At 33.0% G+C, this 23,746-nt stretch overlaps 1 protein-coding gene across 20 annotated transcripts in view; it reads right to left on the bottom strand.

The window, feature by feature from the left end:
- Gphn (gephyrin) overlaps positions 1 to 23,746 on the bottom strand; it is a 410,619-nt gene that overhangs the window by 222,210 nt on the left and 164,663 nt on the right. For 11 of the 20 annotated variants that reach the window (XM_076921909.1, XM_076921923.1, XM_076921920.1 and 8 more), the window contains exons 4-5: positions 18,160 to 18,252; positions 2,609 to 2,647 (exon numbers count right to left, since the gene is read on the bottom strand). In XM_076921909.1, the coding sequence (XP_076778024.1) occupies positions 2,609 to 2,647; positions 18,160 to 18,252 (132 nt within the window). The remainder of the gene's footprint in view (positions 1 to 2,608; positions 2,648 to 18,159; positions 18,253 to 23,746) is intronic. The other 9 variants (XM_076921924.1, XM_076921922.1, XM_076921918.1 and 6 more) reach the window with 1 other exon arrangement.

Raw genomic sequence — 23,746 nt, forward strand, 5'->3', positions numbered from 1 at the left:
CATTATGTTAGGTGAAACAAGACAGAAGAGAAAAAAATGTTCCAATTTAGATAAAGTACCTACATTAGGCAAACTGGTAAAACAGAAAGTTTGCCAGGGGTAAGGGATAGAATATTAGGAAATTTTATTATATATATATATATATATATATATATATATATATATATATATACATATATATATTATATATAACATATATATTATACACATATACATACACACACACATTCGTATACTGGATGATTCTGGAATAAATGGTGATGATGACTGTATAAATGCCCCCGGAAAAATACTGATTTTTACACTTCTGTGGTAAATTTAAAGCAATACATTGTTCTTTCTTTTCTGAGACAGGATCTCATTGAGTCTCTCTTGGCCTGGCCTGGCCTGGCCCTCACTATGTAGACCAGACTGGGTTGGCCTCCAACCCACATATATCTACCTGCCTCTGCTTCTCAGAAGACTGGTGCATACACACACACACACACACACACACACTACACATGTACATATAATATATATGTATATGTGTGTATTCGTGTACATATATATATATATGTATATTCATACTTACTTTATTTATTAAAGCAGAAATCCTAAAAGTACCCTGTCAATACTTTCCCCTGTAGTCTCTAATGTTATCACTTTCTTTTTTTTTTTTTTTTTTTTTTGGTTTTTCGAGACAGGGTTTCTCTGTGTAGCTCTGGCTGTCCTGGAACTCACTCTGTAGACCAGGCTAGCCTCGAACTCAGAAATCCGCCTGCCTCTGCCTCCCAAGTGCTGGGATTAAAGGCGTGCGCCACCACCAACTGGCATCACTTTCTTTTCAAAGTTTTTCTTTATCACATTTGTTTTAGATAAAATTAAATACAATTGAATATGGATATTTATAATTTTTACATTTCAAGCATAATGATGCAGTAAATATAAAGGACATTTAAAATTTACACACACACACACATACACACGCATGCACTTGCAAACATCCCACTTTATATCTTTCTTTAGAGTTATAAACTCTACAAAATTCTTCTCTGCTACTCATGTTTGGCTTTTCATGTCACCATAAGATTACAAAATATTTATAGATGCTAAGCACTCTGTAACATGGAAAATATAAATTATAAAACTCTACTCTCCCATAAGAAAAGAAGCTATAAAGGAGAGAAAAATGAATACACCAAAAAGATCTATAATAATATAATTGATATAATTAAGTTATGGTGAGGAAGAAATTATATTCTTCAAGAAAAAAATTGAGCAGAGCTGAAACTACTCTAATCAGAAATATTAAGAAATACAAAATAATTAAATATTTTTCAAGATAATTTTTTCTGCTACATAAAAGGGTAAAATTAAGCAAATTGTCTTGACAAAACCTTTGAGAATTATGTAAAATAAATTCACAAATAAATTTATAACATGGAACATTAATTATTGAAAGATCCCACATATAAGAAAACAATGTGTATAACATATGATGCTGAAAGACAACTGAGGTAAGAATGATGCATGTTTTAAAAATATCCTCAAAAAAGAGAAAAATGAGGACTTGTATTACAAGCAAAAATAACAGGTGGTAGTTGAGTTTTGAGTCAGTTTAGGAGTAAATTGACCTGGCTGTTAAATAACAAATCATTTTCTATTTCTAAGACATATCTGGACAATACACAGGCAAATTTTCCTTGGAAGTAACATCTGATCAGTGTTAAAGACAACAGGGAACAATGTTACTGATTCATTAGATGCAGAGAAATACAAAGGAAGGTATAGTAGGAGCAAACCAGAAAGTCACAAATTCACTGGGAATGAATGCCATATCTCAAATAAAATAAGGGTACAGCCAATGGAAGCAAATAGGAAGATGAGGCAATAGTCAGGCAACCTAGTCAACAGTCCAATCCAGAGGGACAAGGCATTTAGAAAGGAAGTATTAAATAATCTGTACCTACATACACTATTGCAAGCATACTGGACAGGGCAAAATCAGGCAGGCAGATGATTGTGAACTTAGTAGGCCACAGTATAGGGGAATGGTAGATACACAATGCTGGGAGTCTAAATGCTGAAAAAGCAGAGGGATATGGAAGTACCAGGGTGTTTGCTGATGGGTAAAGCATCAATGAGTAAAGAACACAAATTGTTCAGCAGATCAAAATAGGTCAAAAGTGGAGAAAATCCAAAGGCAATCAAGCAGGAAGACAGGACAGTAGAGAAGCAATAGCAGATCATCAGAAGCAGCCGAGTAAGGTAAATAATAAGCTGTCAGCAGGGAAACAAAACACCAGTCAGGAAAAGATGAGACTGCAGAACAAAAGGTCCCTGAACTGGGTGTCTTCCATCTAAGAAATAATTCGTAAACTGCACATGAGAATTTACAAGAAATAGCACACAAATGGAAACAGCAGATGAGACTACATTCTATTGCCCAGGGATACAGAATCACCCTAGAACATAGATACGTAACAATCCACAAGGAAATTAAATAAATGGGAAAAATGGGTCAAAGCAGGGTTTTTTTTTTTTTTTTTAATGATGGGAAAATAAACCAAAACACTAAAAAGTATTAATCTGAAAATGATCGGCTGGGATTGAAGTCTTCGCTTACCCCTTTCTGGAGCCCACAAAATGGGAATGTTGGGAATTTCTGCAGCAGAAAAACAGAAGAGAAAAGGGATTTCTGATTCCCAGTTTGAGGAAAGCAGGTCAAATTTAGGGCTCTATGAACTGGTTCAGGGAAAGAAGAACCAGCCTGAACCTTCTCAACCTCAGAATCAAAGCACTTCTGAGGTCTGAGAAAGGTTAAGGAAGCCCTCACCCCATCACTTCCCACAACCTCCCCTTTCACACTTACCTCCAGTGCAAACAGTTTCCAGCAAGGAGGTACTTGGGAAAAGTCACATCAAGGTAAAATTTGAGGATGGCCAACTAATGGTATTTACTGTACAGGTCAAGGTTCTGATTCAGTGAGATTCCTAACACTGTTTATGAGTGAGCAATGGGGATAATTTCTAAAAACTCCCTACATCCTTAAAATTTGGAAAAACCATCAGGGGCAGTAATATCAATAAATACACATTAATTCTAGCTAATACCTAGGTAATCTCATCAAGTGTCCTGGATTTTAATTTACAGCCATGACTCAAAAATTCTTCATACATTTGCTTTGAGCTCCACGGCAATTCATACTTCTGTCATTGAAGTAAAAATCCCAATTTAATTCTCTAGACTTTCCTTTCCTTCAACATTTTTCATTTCACTAAATGGCAATACATTACTCAAAGCATTAAAGCCAAATCCTGCCTCTTTTACTTGGCTTCTCTCACTCTCTTTTTTCATCTGTTACTTCCTTCAAAATATACCAGTTGGCTATGCATGGTGGCCTTTAATTCTAGCTCTTGAGAGGCTAAGGCAGAAGAATCATGAGTTTATGATTCTTCTATGGGCTACACAGTAAAATCTTGTCTCAAAACTAACTTCTTTCTCCTGTCTCCTCTCCTCTCCAATCCACAGATTTCCATTCTTTCCCCTCCTTTTGATCTAAGTCACTCTAATTATTCACCTATATTATTTTAATTGCCTTCCAACTGGTTTCCTGTTAAAACATAAACCAGTCACCCTACAGCTCTATACTGTTACACCAAAAGGGGCAGAATCCTTTGACATGACTCATTCCTCTTTCCTTCATTAGGTCATTGTTTAAATGTCATCTTCCTTAATGGATGGTCCTATTTTAATTACAATGATGTTTCCTGCCTAGCCTACCAATCACTATCCTTCCTGGGCTTATTTTTATCTACAGAACTTATGTCTAATTTTATACTACTTATTTTCTTAGTCTGTGCTTCATCTTTAAATCTCTATGTGATGAAAATTTAGTAAGTTTATTGTATTTTTGTATAATAAAATTCATGGAGAGCTTTAACAAACTTTAAATTAATTTATGCTGTATTGTACTGTGTCGGGGAGAGAATGTGTGCACACATGTACACACATGTGTACCTACACAACAGGATTCTTGCTGAAGTCTGCTTTCTCTTTCCATGTGGGTTTAAACAAAAGCTCTCAGGAGAAGTGACACATGCTTTTTCCCTCTGGGACATCTCAATGGCCCAACACAGAGATCTGTCTATTCCTATATCCTCAACATCATAAAAAGTATATGAATCTGTAACATGTATTATATTAGACACTCAAGGTGAGGTAGCATAAATATCTTGGGAGAATTAATTTTCTTTATCTCAAAGTTTCAGAGTATACAGAATGCTCACACGTATTTTGAGCTTGTAGATTAGCAGATAAGGATACTAACACCAAATAGGATAGGAGAGCTTTAATAGTAGGTTAGTTAGTAAACTGCAGCCTAGAAGCTGGACCCTGCCTATTGCCTGTTTTTTTCATCTTAGGGAATCTGGGATTCATCTTTACATTTCAATATGATTGAAAACAAAGCAAAAGAAGAACATTTCAGGTCACATAAAAATTATATGTGGAAATACAACTTTAGTGTTTACAATAATTTTATAAAGCATAGTCAGCATCAATTACAAACCTCTTTTGATTATTGGTTCTCAAATAATTTATTCCCTGTGCTAACTTGGGTATATCTAACCTCCTTTTATGACCTAAGCATTCCTTTTCAGTAGTCTCTGGAATTGATAGCCTAGTGGTCACAAATTCCTTAAAATTGTTTTTATCATATAAAATGTTTCTTTCTCCTCTGATTATAGATGACCTTTCTTGCTATAGTAGTTTGGACTACTCTGTCTTCTTTCAGAATTTGTAGAATTAGTTCTGGTGGATCTACCTTTATATGTAATGTGACTTTACTCTGTTGCAGATCTGAATATCCTTTCTTCATTCTGTACATTTAGTATTTTGATTATTATGTGGCATGAGACTTTCTTTTCTGGTCTGGTCTATTTGTTCTTCTGCATGCCTCTTGTACCTGGATGATTATCCCTTTCCTCACATTTAGGAATTTTTCAATCATTTGTAATACCTATATCTGCTTTTGTACAACATGGATGCCAGCACTGGGTAATTATAATGGAACCTATACAGTTTTTGAAAATGATTTGCTATCTATATTTTAAAAATATGTTTAATAATGGTTATTCTAAGACATTTTATATTTATAAAGCAGCATAAGAATAACAACATAATATGATTAAGCTACAGCAAACTGTTAATACTATCAGTGATGCACCTCCAGGAGAGAAGGTATGTTTATACTAGGACTTGCTTTGAATAATATATAAAAGCAGTCCCCCATTCTTCTAAGAAATATTTATTTTTGACAGTGATATTCATCTTCCCCCAAGTGTGCCACCTTCAGAATATACAGTATCAGTAAGCCTTGAAAATGGCAAAAGGCTACCGCCTTTTGAAAGAAAACAGACCTATAAACAGTTTCACACTTAAGTGTCATATAATTATCCAAACTTCTAACTATACTATTTATAATAATGCATATAATGTAATCTCTTTTAAACTTCACCAGAAGAATTATCATTAAATAGCCCCATTATATAAGGCCTACCTATGAAATGGAGTCCTAAATTATCAAAAACAAGAGATATGTTATACTAATGAGGACACATTTTAATAATATTAAAAATAACAATAGTTTTTGTGCATTTTCCATTTCTTGGAACTTATTTCACCTTAGTTCATGCCAAATTATTATTCCACTCCTTGTAAAACTCTATTTAGAATCACTTCTTAATAAATAGTGGCCCATCTTTTCATCCGAAAGGTTCATCCTAAGAATTATCACATACAAGAATATGTATTTATTTGCTGCGAACTGATGGGAAGGAGTGAATGATGTAGGAGGTAGACAACAAATTTGTCTCAGGAAAACCCATCACTATAGTTTCTTCATTCTTTGAAGATAATTTATTTTTATGTAAATTAGACCTCCTAGAATCTTTAACTGCTTCTGTATTTTTGTGTTTACGCTTGGTCACTTTTTCCCAGTGCAGTCAAATAGATAACAGTAAACTTTCAAAAAGATTATTGTTTTCTTCTAATCATCTTTTGAAGGAACTTATATCCCTTCTAGCAATTCTTAGCTCTGTGCTATTAATAATAATTGAGATTAAAAAAATTCCACCATAAGAGATATTTCTTTTTCATTTTTATAAAGCTTTAGTTTATTTTTACATATACATACATATATATATATATATATATATATATATATATATATATATATATATATATGAATGAGTCTGTGCACATGAGTACAAGTACCCACAGAGGCCAGAGGTATCTCAGCATCCTGGAGTGGGGTCACAGGCAGTCGTGAGTTATCCCATAAAGAAGGAAAACAAGATCTTACCCCTGAGCCATTTCTTTAGCCCTCTTCACATTTAACAGGAGCTATGCTTTTTGTCATGTTCTATTATAAAGAAATAACTCTGACACAATTATTACAATCATCCCAAATAATTTTGTTTCTGATCTACTTTAATTCCTATCAGGTCTTTATCATGGAATAATTCAAAGTCACAAATAAGATGTTACTTCATAAAAGTGATACTATTTTATGTTCATGGAAATATATAGGTATGTATCCATTTGTTGAAATTATATTACATTTTGTGCAAGAAGCAATATTATGTTTTATAGATATATATAATATAGAGATTAATGTACATTATTGATTCTAGTCTGCAATAAAGAAAATAATATTCTCAAATCCTTATAACAATGTCTATATATCTAGCAAAATTTGTGTTTAATATGAATAAAATGTTCTATTATAAAGAAATAACTCTGACACAATTATTACAATCATCCCAAATAATTTTGTTTCTGATCTACTTTAATTCCTATCAGGTCTTTATCATGGAATAATTCAAAGTCACAAATAAGATGTTACTTCATAAAAGTGATACTATTTTATGTTCATGGAAATATATAGGTATGTATCCATTTGTTGAAATTATATTACATTTTGTGCAAGAAGCAATATTATGTTTTATAGATATATATAATATAGAGATTAATGTACATTAATTATTACAATCATCCCAAATAATTTTGTTTCTGATCTACTTTAATTCCTATCAGGTCTTTATCATGGAATAATTCAAAGTCACAAATAAGATGTTACTTCATAAAAGTGATACTATTTTATGTTCATGGAAATATATAGGTATGTATCCATTTGTTGAAATTATATTACATTTTGTGCAAGAAGCAATATTATGTTTTATAGATATATATAATATAGAGATTAATGTACATTATTGATTCTAGTCTGCAATAAAGAAAACAAAAGTAAGGACAGTTGTGCATGTCTGCAGTCTCATATACTTGGGAGGCTGAAGCAGGAAGACTGACTTAGCTCAAGAGTCCTAAGCCAGCATAGATGACACAGTGAGCCAAGTACTGCTTTGAGAGCAAGCTGTGGTTTGTATATGGTTTCTTCTCCTAAGAGTCCATACCTTAGATACTTTCATTAGTGGGGTGATACTGAGTAATAATACAAACCTTTTAAAAAGTGGAACCTAATGGGAGTATCTCAGACTATGGATGCAACTGCCCTCAAAAGGAAGCTTTAAAAGCCCTTGTATCTCCTTTTGAATTCTCCCAAGGTTGCACTGTTCTATAAACCTAAATTGATTCCTGCCTGGTAATATGAACTCTTAATCTCACTTAGATTCTTGCTATGATTCTATCCATTATTAGATTCTCATAAGATGCGAAATCAATAAGGCTATATGATTTTGTACTTTCAGCCTTCTATACCATGAGCTAAATAAATACTCATTTAATAAGTGACCCAACACTGGGTGTTTTTTATATTAACAAAAAATGGATTTTAAAAGGCTTATTTATACTAGCTCAGATAATATAATCATGAGTTGATGAGTTAATCTTGAATATTTTATGTTCAACTTGAACATAAAAAAACTAAGTACAGACAGAATATTTTACATAAGCTGTATAAATACACATAACTAGTAAAAAGTGGCTCCAGGTCATAAACCTAGAAACAAAACAGGAAAATCTTTTTTGTCCATACTGTTTTATAAATAGGCAATACTGCAATTGTAGAAAGAACTCCAATCAGAACACAAGCATATCATAATTTTGTATGATATCTCTTCTCTACAAAGGCATTATGAAAGCTTAGAACACATTTTCATATAGAACTGATGATATTAAGACATGTATTTTTCAGAAAATTGAAGACACGATTTTGGTTTTGGACTGCTTACATATTAAGTGCTTAAGATTACCTCATTTTCAAAATTCTGATATGAGGCATTATATATTTTTGTTTTAAATTATAGATATTGAAAACAGATACACTGGATTTATTAGAAGAGAAAGTGGGAAAGAGCCTTGAACTCATTTTTAAGAATTTTAAAACAGTATATTTTGATATTATTCATCTGCAACTTGTTATCTTCTCGCCAATACATTCCTACCCGTACCTCGCATCCCTCCCAATTTTTATGCCTCTTTCTTTGTTAAATTCAATAACTTAGCAAATCCAGTTTATGCTATCTATATACTTTTAGGTATTTCTGATTCGTTAAAGCATCACGGCCAACCTACCAAGGTCCAAATTCTTAAAAAAAAAGAATTAGTTCCTCTTTACCTGAAGCTAACAACCGTCCATATTTCCTCAGTTAAGAGTTGGGGCTCATTAACTCCTCTCTAACCCCTATTATACCATTATACTATTAATAGGCTTGGTCTTATACAGGTCTTGTGAAGAGAATCTTACTTGCTAGGAATTCATGGGTACATATTCCTGTCATTTTCATGAGACACTGTTTAGAAGTAATGCATTTTTTCATCTTTCATGTTGCTAAGTTTTCTAGAGCCTTACAAGTTGATGGTTTTAAATGAAAACAAGGCAAACTCTACTACTGATTCATGCAGCTAAGTGATTGTATGCCTTTAAAAGTACAGAATTAAAGATAAATTTTATACCTTTATTTTTTTCTACCGGTCTTATCTTACAAGTGGCCCTATTTTTTGATGCATAGGCTGAAGAAAACGGATCAATTAATTCTGAGAAAGTTTTTGGCTGGTGGGAAAGATTTAAAAAAGGTAATATAAAAATTAATTTTCTCTTGTGCATAGCCAAGAGTAGAACAAGGGCCAGCGGCCAATTTATTTTAAAATGTTTGGGCTTTCAATCAACTAGAATTTTCTAGCAATGAACTTGTAGGAGGAAGAAATACTGATTGAAATGTTTAAACAAAAAGTGGGGAATAATAAAATGAACATGTTCAGCCAACACGTTCAGAAACTGAAGGCCCTTAGTTTCCTCAAACTCTTCTACTGTGATTTTCTCAGAGTTACAAACAGTAATTTTAAATAAAATGATAGATATACAAGACAGAGAAAAATCAATATTTATTGATTGTCTTAATTCTGAGAAGTACAAATCAACAAAATTGAAATGTGGTACATGTAAGCAGTTAAATTTTGTACACAAATAATTGAAAGGATAGTTCCTAGGCTGAGATTTAATCAGGACTCTTCTTCCTTTGCCTCTTTCTGTCCCTCAGTTTCTCCCTCCTGCCCCACGTCCATGTTTTAGAACTCTTTCCTAGTTCTTCATTCATGCTGGGCAAGAACTTTACTTCGGAGCTATGATCATACATGTGTGTTCTTCCCTTTTAAAACTAAAGATATAAAGTTTATCTCCAAAATGAAAAATTAGTCTTGTTTGTTGATTCATACTTGAAAACTGCAAATTTAAATAAGGACCACACTCTGTGTGGATGTGAGCTATTGGAGCACATATGTGTGCAGGGAGTGCATTGTCTGGTATCCATCCCTATGGCTTGAGACCTAACTTTACAAGACAGGGTCTCCCACTGAATCTTGACTTTGTTGATTCAGGAAGACTATTTAGATGGCCAGCATGCTCTAGAGTCTCCTGTGATACATGCCCAGCACGAGTATGACAAGTGTGTGCCCATCTCCTTACAGGGTTCTAGGGAGCTTAACTCAGGTTGTCATGCTTTATGAAGTAAGTACTTTACCAGCCACGCAACCTTTCCATCTCCAAGGGTACATTTTAAGTTTTGATGGTGTAATGTTAATGTCTTCTTTGGTGACAGTACATTTATGAGTTGCCATTTCTAAGGAATCTCTAAATTATGACAATTACTTTTTCTTCTTTCTACATTATGACATTGCAAGGATTCTAAAACACAAACAATATAAACCCAGTTTATCTGTCTTTGTACAACATAGTATATCCCTTGCTCTACACAGGAAGAGTTAAATTTATATTCATGCTGACATTCCTCCTAAGTTTAACTTCTTCCTTACTCCCATCACTAGTACTTTCTTCTCTCCACATTTGAAACTGATGCCTCCTCTGCCACTTGAAATTATAAACTATTAAACTGTCTTGTAATTAAAACTTTTGGCTTGAATGGCAGCACATTTCTGGTCCTCAATTTATATTGCTATGATTTGTCATGTAGCCACAAACTTTATCAGTGCAAACAGTTAAGCACTAAGCTCAGCAATACTCAAAATGCTTCATAACCAAGTGTTAAATTTAATAAGTCAAGGACTGAAGTTATTAGCAGTGTGGAAGCTTGTGTATATGTTTGTGTTCTGAAATACATACTTTTTTCCAATGGGCAATAAAAAATTAATTTGAATCTCTAACAATAAAGAGGGGTATTACTCTTTATGTTGATGACATCAAAACATTATTTGATATGCAATACTCACGTATAATTTTTGTATTTGTTTATATGTATATATGCATCATGTATGTACATATATGTGGAAGCACTAGCCCATGAAGGCACATATAGAGCCATAGGTTGGCATTAGGTATCTTCCTCTATTATTCTCCACTTTATTTTTTGAGATAACTCATGGCACTGAACTACTCATTTATGGTACTCTACCCATCTCAACCACCGCCCATCCCTAGGCTGGTTATAGGAACATGCTGTTGCATCTTTTGCATGAGCACTAGGGATCTGAACTCAGGTCCTCATGCTCATGCAGCAAGCTAATCACTCACTGAGCCATTTCCCTAGCCCAGTGCTTCTGTTTTTATGTAACCTTCAATGATAAATTTAATTTAGATACTAGCTATTGCTAAAATGCTATCTTTCCATACACCTGAGCCATTTCAAACCAAGATTGGGAAACTTAAATTAATAGTGGAGATAATTAAGATGTAAGACAAATTATATGAAGCTACAATAAATTGTTCTGCAAACTTTAGAGACAGGTCATCAGAAGCTAGTTAAATCAGGTACACAAGTAATTGTCACATCACACAGATTACTCCTGTTTTTCTGTCCCATGTCCTAAAACAATTGTGGGAATATATCAACTGATATCCTTATTTGTAGACATACTCAGGAAATTATTGGCCATTTTCATTATTTGAATAGCTATAAACAATTTTGAGTGAGATGCAGTAATGAAGTCACTACACAGGGAAACTTAGGTTTAAACAGCCTAACTTCCCTTAAATTTTACATAGCAGTGTTGGAGCATGCAGATACCTCTGACAACAATACCAAAGCTGAGCCCTGTATTATAATGCTTCTTCACAGCATTGAGTCAGTATTACTGCATGGAGACACAGCTCCCATCCAGGGGGAGGATTAGAGGATGGCTCGTATACATGATCTCAAGTGCAGCTGCCAAGTCTGAGCACAGAGATGTTCAGGCCAGTTTAAAATATTTCAAATATAAAGGTTTTGAGTATTTTACTTCATAGGTGATTTCACACTGTTATGTGATACTAGTTAAAAAGAAGAGATTTGAGACCTTTAAAAAACTATGCGTGACAGCTATTTTCATTAACAACAATAAGAAAACTATAAAAGAATATTTATAGCTTGTATATTTTTTATTTGTGACTGTGTGTACATGTATGAGGGGGCTTGTGGGTCATAACATATTTTCCATTTATATATGGAATGTACCACCACTTGATACATGTAGTGAAATAATCATGTTCTACAGTAAACTGATATTCAGTTAGAAATAAATGCAGAATTCAAACAATTTATGCTAGATGTAAAATTTTATATGCCTGTGTCATAAAGAGAGTATTTCTGTATTTAAAATGATGGGTGGGTTTTAGTTGAATTTGTTAAATGTAAATTCTTACTTTCACTGGAATATAAAACTGAGAATCATTAAAGGGTAATTAGTAACTGAAGTCCATTTTATCTTCTTTACAATAACTCATAGTATTCTTGTTTTATAAGAATTATGAGAAAAAAGGTTAATGTTTTGATAAAATAATACCTGACTTATAATATCCACTATTAAAATTTTGATAAACATGAACTTCAATAAGTTGAGACAAAACAAAATCTTACATAATAAATGGCATTAATTTTCCTTTATTTTCAAAACAGATTATTTCATGAAAAAGATTCCTAACAACCTAAGTTGAACTATTTGTAGAAAGGCTAAGATCATAATCTGTCTCAAAGTAATCAAAAGTGTCCAAATAAACCTGTTAGTTAAAAGAATACATTCAGCCATGTACAAATGTAGCGTCTATTCTTTGCTCAAATACTATGTTAAAAAAAAAAGGTACAGGCTAGATTTAGCCTACAGCTATTCAAAATTATACTTTCCTGAATGTTTATACTCGTTCTTTCTTCTGATTACTACATAATGACCACTGTTAGCAAGAGACTTTGTTAAAAAGTACTAAAATTTTTAAGAGTTAAGTTTTTATATAATGAATAAGAAATCTGTTTCATCAAGTTTAAATTTTCAAAATCTTATTACTAAGAATGACAGACATGTTTTTGTTTATAGATGATCTATCAGAACAACAGGATAATACACACACTTCAACAAGGCAGAATAATGTCTTTCTTTGTAACTTCTAAAATTAAATGATATAGAAAAAAAATATAAAAGATTCAGGTTACTAAATAGTATTGAAGAAAGTCAGAAAAAAAATTAAAACTGAGTACGATGACTTACATCATCTAGCAGGCAAATGGCCGGCAAGTTTATGTAAGAAACATAATAGCAAAATTTCACTCAGGCTTTATAGATGACACAGTTCAGCTATATGAACTACTCAATTCATTTACTGTAATCACAGGTAGTATATAAATGAGGTGTTGTGTTCCAAATATATTTTAGATACATTGTAGATAATAAAACTTAAATTTCAAATACCATGTTTAATTTTTGTCCAGTCATGTGAAATGTAAAGCCTTCCACACTTAACAGAATATGCGAAGACATATAGGGTAAATTTGGCCCATGTCAGATTCTTGGTTCCTATGACAAAGCATCAGCTTTTTTTGAATGAACTGACCATGCCTTACTCATATTTTAACTCTGGAACACAGCATGAAATTGTATACATAAAGAATATTAAAAATACATAGCTTTAAAAATTAGATAAAACTAGGTGTAATATATACTTGTATTTGATTATGATCAAAGAAATAGATCAGTGTGGAATCTTAATTCTCTTTTAGGTGAGCCTTCTAAAAGTTCTGAAGTTTGATGTTTACCTTGTGAATTTAAGCAGCTTAATATTTTCTAACATACTAAAAATATTATCAAATACTTTAATAATTATATATTCTTTGTATGCTTTCAGTCTGGTCTAGAACTAAACATCCATACTTAAGCTTTTTGTTTTTAAGAATGACAAGATTCGTTTTGGACACACGATTAAGTAATAAGTGAACATGAAGAGCTAACACATAGCAATGATTTCTTTTGTTCATAAAATTTGATAATTCTTAGACTTTTTTAGTGCAAATTACCCAACCAGCAGATCAAAAAAATGCAATACATCTGAAAATATAAAAATTTCATGTTAAAATTATGGTACAATGTTAAAGATTATGATTATGCTATCTTATGTAAGCTTTGGTAGCACCCTACATGTAAAGATAAAAGCAGGAGGGATGTAACATTACATGAACCATAGTCTATGACATAGGGATGGAAAGTAGAAACAAATGCATAGTTTAGGGAAAATCAATGCTGAACGCCTTAAGGCTTTAAACAAAATAACTTTATGGAATTTACTACTTCATTTTCCTTTTAAAAACAGAATTACAAAGAAATCTAAGTTGATTAAAATTCATTTCACTTACAATTCACACCAAGTGGCAATAAACTTGGTTTGCTTTATTTTACCATTTTCATTCTTAATGTATTTTCCCTGATAGTACAAACATCTGACCAATATTTGTCCCTTGTATTTGTAGATCAAACTAATTAGTGATTGTAAAATAGTAGTCCTATGAGAAAGGAGCTGTGCATTATTTTGTAGTTGTCAAATCAGTAATTGTGTGCGTTAAGTTCTAACACTATCTTAAACATTTCGTCAGCGACAGCTGTATAGTTATTTAAATGTGTCTAGCAAAACTCCGCTCTACTAGGGAAAGATACAAGATAATCAATTTATAAAACATAGTTAGATAGTTTAAAGCTAGAATTAACTTTTAACTTTTATTGGGCATGCAGTTATATTTTAGGTAATATAGGAATTGTATCTACTTAAGGGTATAAAGAAAATTATAATTGTTTTGGAGGCCCCCGTCTTCTTTTAAAGTTTTTTTTTTTTCTTCTTTTAAAGTTTTTTTTTTTTTTTTTTTTTTTTTTTTTTTTTATGAAAACCTTTACAGTTAAACAGCTTTGGTCATAAAGATTCATATCCTATCTGCTTTTATGTGTAAAATATAAACTGATATAAACATTAAAGAGCAAGTCATAAATAATCAGATAAATCAACATTTTAAAAAAGATACTGAACACATATATACATAGATTGTAAGCTTAATGCTTTATCCACCCAGGTACTTGATATATACATACTAAATTAAAAACAGCTTCATGGTTTTTAAGTAGTTGAATACAACTTAAGAATAAAATGCTGCTCAATTTCTAACGTGTAAAACATAAAGTCATAGTGAGAATCTTATCAATAAATAGTACCAAAAGGAGGGAATAAAAATATTAGGATAGCATGAATTTCAGAATTATATTTATATAAAGATGAAAAGAATCAAATATAATGCTTGAGAGATAAAATCAATTTGACGGGATTTTGAAGGTTTCATGTATAGATCCTGAACTAGTTAGAAGACTAAATTTGTTTGTTTGGTAGTTACATTAAAAAGAACCTCCCCAACAACTTGGGAGCACATAAAAGAAAATGTTTAACCATTTAAAGCACACTCATATGAAATGTTAGCAGTGGTTTTCACCAAATGTTCACAGCTTTTTCCATTTTAAGGATGCATAATGATATGAAAGTGAGTATGAGTATAGGTCATCGAAAGAGAAAGAGTTTCAAAGAGGGGGGGATTTAAAGCAAAGGGGATGAATAGAATAACAGAAAACAATAGACTGCAGGGGGTGTGAACTGTAAGATTACCTGAGGCAGAAGGGTTGGGGGCTGACAGAAGACCAGAGAGTGAAAAAGAAGAGGATTCACCAAAACAATGTATTATGAAAATGCCATAATAAAACCTCTTAGTTTGTATATTAGTTTTTAAAACAACTGAATGAAAGCTGGGGTAAAGAGATGGTTTAGTGGTCAGTTCTAGCACCCATACCAACTATCTCACAACTGCCTGTTATTCCAGATGCAGGATACCTGACACCCTCTTCTGAATTCTGTGAGCATTTGCATTAATTATATTTCTAGATATCTGTACACATAAGTAATGAAAATAAATCTTTAAAAATAAATGTATACAGAACATTGGGAAATAGGTAATTCTATTTCCCCTCACTGTAAGGAAAATAAACAGAGTGCTTAAATGACTAGACCATTGTATAACACAAATATAGTCCCCAATTCTCCATGTTGAATTCCCCAAACTCCGCAACCCCCTTGAATAATAGTAGTACCCTTCTTCCCAACGGCCCTGAATAATAGTAGTACCTTTTGCAATTCATTACAAGTTTCAAACTCACAAGAAGATCTACATAATCTCAGGATAGTGCTGGTTATCAGCAACACCAAGTTATTAGAATGCTGACACTTTCCATCTCACTCACAGATAGGGTGGAGTTCCTATGAAGATCACTGAGCATTAAGAATCCCATTGCTCAGGAATTGGTGAATGCATTTGGGTGTTATAACTGTACTGCGTCTGAACAAATCATGGGCTTTCTATTAGTAGTCCCTCCTATAACCTGAATAATGCCTCTTTTCCATAGAGCTAATTGAGTTGTATAATAGCATATAATAAAAGTTTGTATGCCATCCTAGCTAATGGTATTTTGGAAGGGAGAGGGTATGAGAATTCACAGACTTTGTAGAAAACCAGGACAAAGTGTACATAATCTGGGGAATTCAAGATTTATTGATGGCGACAGAGGTGAGGACAGTCTTGTGGTACTGAGCCTTAAACTTGGACAATCTGAACAATTCCAGGTCAGAATCTAATTTAAATGAGATGAAAGGCAACTGATGTATAAAGAATTGAAGAAATGATTACTGTGAGAAAAAATTCCACACATGTATCATTAATATAAATGAATGTAGCCCACCTATACCTTGTTAATCAACAGAAGAGAAAGAATTGAAGAATAACTTGAAATTACAGTAAACAAGATACTTGATGATATAAACTATTTTATTACAATTAAAAATAATATTATTTGGTTATGAATAAATTCTATGGTAACTTCTTCTATTTTGTGATATAAAAAAAATACTAACGAAAACATATTAAGCCATTATAGAAAAACAATGGATTCATTATAAAAATAATTTAAAATTAAAATATCCATACTCTAAAAATCAAAACTTTCATATAGGCAGTTTCCTTACAAACAAACAATAACAACAAACATAAAATATAACCATACCTCTGCAAAGACAGTTTCCCTGTCAATTGTACTCTTTTCAGTTAGTCTCATATAAGAATTGTCAGATGGCCACCTCAAGTTAGGCGATAGAAAGTAAATAAATTGCAAACAGATGATTTTTTGACTTATACAGGTAAAGTTGACACTATCTCAAAAAAAAATCTTCTGAATGCTTTAGAAGAAAATATATTTTATTTATAATTCCAATTATAATGATAATATAAAAAAATAATACTAAAATAGAATAGTCAGTAAAAATTTTAGGATTTGTTTTAGAAATGTACCTTTTCAAAATGTAGACAGTATTTCTCAAAATTTAGGAGTATAGTTTATTGGTCAGAAACATTTATGCCATATAAAGATTTGCCTGAAAATCAATGATTGATTCTTCCCGGTGAGCATCTATTACAGTATTAGGAACTACAGGGAAGGGGAGAAGCAATCAGTACTTTTGCAGGCATTCTTGTGGTCTCTAATGCCAAAATTTAAAAACATACAAAGACAACAATTATTTAATAAATGAAGAGAAAAAGAACCTTAGTAATAAGAAGATACTAGATAGAATAGTATACTTGTTTGGATATAGAAGTACATAGTTAATACCATGATGAAACTGAACCAGAAACATAACATTCATTTGAGGGGTAAAGAAAACTATGTCATAATGATAAAATAAGTTTGTACTACTCTGCAGTAATACCTAGCATGTATGGATTTTAAAAACACAAATTAAAGACCCTTTCCCTATATTCATGTTTTGTTTTTTGCCTATTTTTTCTGCCTGTGTTGATGATATTCCTGTGCCATTAGCACAGGAATTCTTTATGCTGTTTAGATTATTAAATTCTGAATTTAAATATTGCTCACATTTAAAATATGGCAAACATAGTGCATTTTCATCAATTTAGTATAAATTTAGTATAAATATATAGTAGTTATTTACCATACTTTTGAGACAAATTACAAAAGTACTTGAAGAGGGAAATAAGACCCAAATTTGAACTAGAGTAGAAAAGCACATCACATCTGTGCCATTCTAACTGCCAAAAATTTGCAATAACCTCCTAAAGTTTAGTTGTCATCAAGGAAATGAATTAACTTCTAGAACAGTTCAAATTCCTTAATATTCAATAATTTTAAATGCAAATTCAAAAAATATTTTTCAAAAAAATCTTCTATAGCCAAATATTTGTATTGTCATAGTCATAAGTAATAACTTTACCTATAAAACTAAAAAATAATATGATAATAGTAAAAGGAATTGAAAATAACGTAACTAGGATATTCCTTGAATATGAGAAGAACATTCCATCTCACCTCTGGAGTGACATCTCGTGGTGCAAACCCTGTTCCTCCAGTTGTTAATATCAAATTAAGTTCCTTTTCATCACACCAGTCTATGAGTGTTTCCTAGAAGAAAACAAATGTACAGAAGAACTTACTTGTTTGCTAAAAATATAAGTAATAATTTCATAGCATAGAAATAAGATTCTTTCAATATTTTCTTTCACACTTCATCAAAATACTATGCAATTTGTAACATTTACCTTGTTAAAGAAAATAATAAAAATTGCAAATTGATGAAAGTATCTTAAACAAGAAATACTGCAATTTATTATTTTTACGTTATGTGCTTATATGGCATATCTAAATCTTATTTCAACATTATAAAATATTTCCAAGTTTAAAAAAGTTAACTGCTATATGCTGATTACAAAATCTTATTATTTGATAACAAAATTAATTCTAGCACCTAAATAGTCATGCTTTAATTATACATGCAAAAAAATCTAATACATTTTTCTATTATGGATTTAAAAAGAGAAAAAATAGTCACAGGCTCATAAACTAGAAGGAAAAAAGATTTCAAACTACACCTTCTGGAATGACAATTATGCTCCTCTATAACTTTCCCATCAATGAATAAGTATTTTATGTCCAATATTAATTATTAAGTTTTACGTCTTTCAATACTGATTTTACAAGAATTACTTAAACAAAAGTAGAGTTTAAATAATACTTTGGTATCACTTCTAGTCTACAGTCTGTGTTAGAATAAATATTGTATTGGTAAAACAATGTTAAATAATAAAAGAACTGCTGAATTATCACCATCCCTGCCCTTGAATTGTTCTATAGAGCTATAATAATGAAAACAGCATGGTACTGGCACAAAAACAGACATATTGAGCAATAGAATTAAGTTATAGACCCAGACACAAACCCATAGGCCTATGGACAACTGATTTTAGATAAAAAAAAAAAAAAAAAGCCAGAAATGCACACTGGAAAAAAGATAGTATTTTCAACAAATAGTCCTGGTCAAACTGGACTGCTGCCTGTAGAAGAATGCAAATACATCCATATTCTTCATGCTGTACAAAATTCAAATCCAAATGGACCTCAACATAAAACCAGATACACTGAACATGATAGAAGAGCAATTGGGAAACAACCTTGAATTTATTTGCATATGAAAAGCCTTTCTGAACAGAACATAGAGCATTTACTAAGATAAACATTAATAAGTGGGACCTCGTGAAACTGAAAAGCTTCTGCATGTGAAAAGACAGTATCATTCAGACAAAGCAACATCTTACAGAAAGGAAGAAAGATTCTTACCAACCATCCAATACAGGACTAAGATCAATAAAATGAATGACAGCTCATGCTGTCATGGTTGTATAAAGGAAACACTCATTCACTGCTGGTGGGAGTACAAAGTTATACACCCACTATGGAAATCATTGTGGTAGTTTCTAAGGAATATCAGAATTGATCTGCCTAAACATCCAACTATACCAATGTTAGACATATACCCAAAGGATGCTTCGTACTACTACAGAGACCATAGTTACTGCTATCTATTCCTAACAGCTAGAAACTGGAAACAACCTAGTCATCCCTCAACTGTTGGGATGAGTTTCCCTTACATAGTATGATGGTGTGTCCCTGTATTTCAATACAATGATAGCTATACCAGCAGAGAAGTAAATCCTTGCAGGATTTTGGTATTGTCATCTCTATGACCCAATACTAAATTTATATTCATAAATGCTTCTCATTCCTCACCTGCCCCAAAGATGATTCTCTGAGATTATCATATTAAAATGGAAGCTGCCATGGTGAAGGTCAGACAGCCCCTCAATACCTAATGGCAACCCTAAGATATGGAACCAGAATCTTCTTGCTGTTGATTAGTTCAAATTGAAATGTGGCTTTTGTTTAATAAAGAGCTGATACTGGAACATGGGGAAGAAGTATGGGAGCAGTCAGGAGAGACAGTGGGTGAAGTGGAAGGCAGGCAGGAATGAGACAGATGGAGCTGGAAGCAAGCAGTGAGAACCATATGTAGAAAGAGAATGGCAGAGAACCCAAGGTTAAGTTACTAGCTTGATGGGAGACTGCTCCAGCAAAAGTCCAACAACTTTAAACTATATAGAAGTCTCTGTTTCTTATTTAAAACACAAGTGGTTCTGTGAAAAACCTTCAATACCAATAGATGAATAAAGAAATGTGGTACATTTATATAATGGAATATTACTCAGGCAATTAAAAAAATGAAATCATGAAGCTCATAGGTAAAAAGATGAAACTAAGGGAAAAATCATCTGAAGTGAGATAACCCAGACCCAGAAAGAAATATGGTATGTATCACTTATAGGTGAGAATCCAGCTGTTAAGTCATTGATAATCACATTAACAGTAAAACCAGAGGTTAGGTATTGACTAAGGGAATGGGGTCAAGGGCAGGAGGCTGCAGAGAATGATTAGCTCTCCATAGGAAGGGAAAACAAAATAAACTATGGATAGACTCTCTCTCTCTCTCTCTCTCTCTCTCTCTCTCTCTCTCTCTCTCTCTCTCTCTGTGTGTGTGTGTGTGTGTGTGTGTGTGTGTGTGTGTGTAGGTCTGGAATGAGAGGATCAAGCAGGAAGGGGAAGGGAAGAAGAGGATGAGGGAGGAAATACAGGGATGTTGCAGAATATTTGATCACATTGTGAACCTGGAGATTTTGAGCTGAAAAAAAAAATGTTTTTTCTTATGTGGGTCAACCCTAGCACACACTTAACCCAATAACTTTCTGTAAACAAGAGCTAAATAAAGTCAACAATATGTCAATTGGAAGAGCAAGCAACCAGTTGATAGGGAGTAAACATAAGAAAACTCAGGAAAGAGAAAGTGGGTCTTTTAGTTGAAGGATATTTTTTCTATCTCTTTCTGTTTTATTTTTTTTTATTGGATATTTTCTTTATTTAAATTTCAAATGCTATCCCCTTTCCTGCCATCCTCCCATTGAAGCCCAACAAGGTCATCCTCTGAGTTGAAGGGTATTTAAGAGAGTGCAAAGAAGGAGGAACTTTTTCCCTCTGGTATGCTGATGAAGTAGAAAGTCAGCTAGGTGCTTTCTCTGCCTTTCTGAGCTAACAGGTTTCACCACAGTGTCTGGCTTCTTAGTCTTCACTTGGTAAATCAAATGTTTGAAATTAAAAAACAAAAACACAGAGAGACAGCTAAAGTTAAAGGCATTTGAGTGTAAGTATGGAAACCAAAAGTAGTAAAAGCTTCCTAAAATATATACATACATGAAGACAATTTAAATGAAATGGCAAACTGATGGGGGAGATAGAGTCCTACATGGACATCTTGTCATCAAATGAAACATTCAGTATTGGAAATGGCTTACATCTAAGTTGTTAGCCAAAGGTATCCCACTGGGAACCCCCAGACAACCTAGGCTGTTGTCAAGGCTGTAAGTTGCTCTCCACAAACTGACAGTAAGGCCCCATTGTTGAAGACAATACCTACACAACTCATTGATCATGGAGAAGCCAAGTTTGTGCCTTTCCTAGAGCCTTCACGCCTCCTGACTAGTGATCATGATACTTGAGGGTAATTCTGCATGCCATAGAAAAAAAAATTAAGTACCAAACCAGCCTGCAATACATGCTAGTGCAGTAGTGCCACAAAAGTCATGGGAGTAATGAACTAATTAATATCTGATTGTATTTAAGACCCAATTCCTGAAATGGAATTTATCCCTTACACTAATGAGGTGGCCAAGAACCTGACATCAGATAGTCCAGGGACCGAGAGAAAAACTAAATACTAATATACTGTTAAAGAACATAGCAATAAAATGACTCCGAATGACATTCTGCTACACTCACTAATTAGACTCTTCTTCCTGCAGTAGATGGGAACAAATACAGAGAAAGATCCATAAGAGCAAAATATGCACATATACAGAGAATGAGAGACCTCAGACACTCAGCCCTAAATGAAATGTCTCTATCAAATCCCTCTCCTCAGAGCATAGGGAACCCTGTGAAAGAGGAGATAGAATATAAGATCCAGAGGGGACTGAGAATACCAATGAAGCAAGACCTTCTAAACACAGCAGAACAGATGAACATAGGCTACAACAGCAAGTACACGGGTCTCCTGAGATCTACACTAGGTAGGATCCCAGAGAAGTAGATACATACCCTCACTCCTAAAACAAAAGCTATTTACTTTTGATGTGCAGAGCTTTGCAGGCTGCTTCTAGAAACTTGACAGGTATTTGGTATTGGGCCAATACAAGAAAGTAGACTTCAGTAGGCTCAGATATCTTGGTCATCCTGATAACCTCCTAGAAACAGTTATTATGAGACTTTGTTTATTGCCTTGCTTGTTCCTTGACTATTTGTGCTTATTGTCTTGCTTGTTCCTGAACCTAGAACTGACCTTATTATCTGAATGTAATTAAAATGGTATAAAATCAGACTGGAAAAAAATAAACCCACTTCAGCCTCAGAACTGGCTGGGGTCAATGTTACAGTGTTGTCTAATTGTCTTTTTCTTTTTAATCCTCACTCTGTCCCTGGAGAACCCATTGACTGACTGAGCTGACTTAGTCATTTTGATAAATACTGCAAATGAAAATTTCATTTTCCCAAGGGAGTCTCATTGGAGAAACAAACTTTTTTTAAAGGTATCTACTTTCTCAGCAGTAGATAGCCATAAGAAAAGAAACTCATAGAATGAATTAGGCAGTGTTCCCTCTGTTTCTATTTTGTAGAATAGTTTGAGGAGTATCAGTATAAACTCTTCTTTGAAGGCCTGGTAGAATTCTGCACTAAAACAATCTGGCCCTAGGCTTTTTTTGGTTGGGAGATTTTTAATGACGACTTCTATTTTCTTGGGTGTTATGGGACTGTTTAGATAGTTTACCAGATCTTGACTTAACTTTTGTACGTGGTATCTGTCTAGAAAAATCTTCAGCTTCATCTAGATTTTCCAGTTTTGTTGAGTATAGGCTTTTGCAGTAAGATCTAATTTTTTTTTTTTTAATTTCCTCAGCTTCTGTTCTTATGTCTCCCTTTTCATTTCTGATTTTGTTAATTTGGATACTGTCTCTATGCTCTTTAGTTAGTTTGGCTAAGGGTTCATATATCTTTGTATTGTTCTCTTTGTTTCTAATCGGTTGATTTTAGCTTTGAGTTTGACTATTTCCTGTGGTCAAGTATTTTTGGGAATGTTTGCTTCTTTCTATTCTAGAGCTTTCAGGTATGCTGTTAAATTGCTAGTATGGGATCTCTCCAATTTCTTTATGAAGGCACTCAGTGCCATGAATTTTCCTCTTAGCACTGCTTTCACTGTGTCCCACAAGTTTGAGTGTGCTGTGTCTTCATTTTCATTGAATTCTATAGTCTTTAATTTAGTTTGTATTTCTCCCCTGACCAAGTCATCATTGAGTAGACAGTTGTTCAGTTTCCATGAGTGTGTGGGCTTTCTGTTGTTTTTGTTGTTATTGAAGTCCAGCCTTATTCTGTGGTGATCTGAGAAAATGTCTGGGATTATTTAAATCTTTTTGTATCTGTTAAGGCTTGATTTGTGTCTGATTATATGGTCAATTTTGGA

The sequence above is a fragment of the Arvicanthis niloticus genome, chromosome 23 (assembly GCF_011762505.2).
Source record: "Arvicanthis niloticus isolate mArvNil1 chromosome 23, mArvNil1.pat.X, whole genome shotgun sequence".
NCBI lineage: Eukaryota > Metazoa > Chordata > Mammalia > Rodentia > Muridae > Arvicanthis > Arvicanthis niloticus.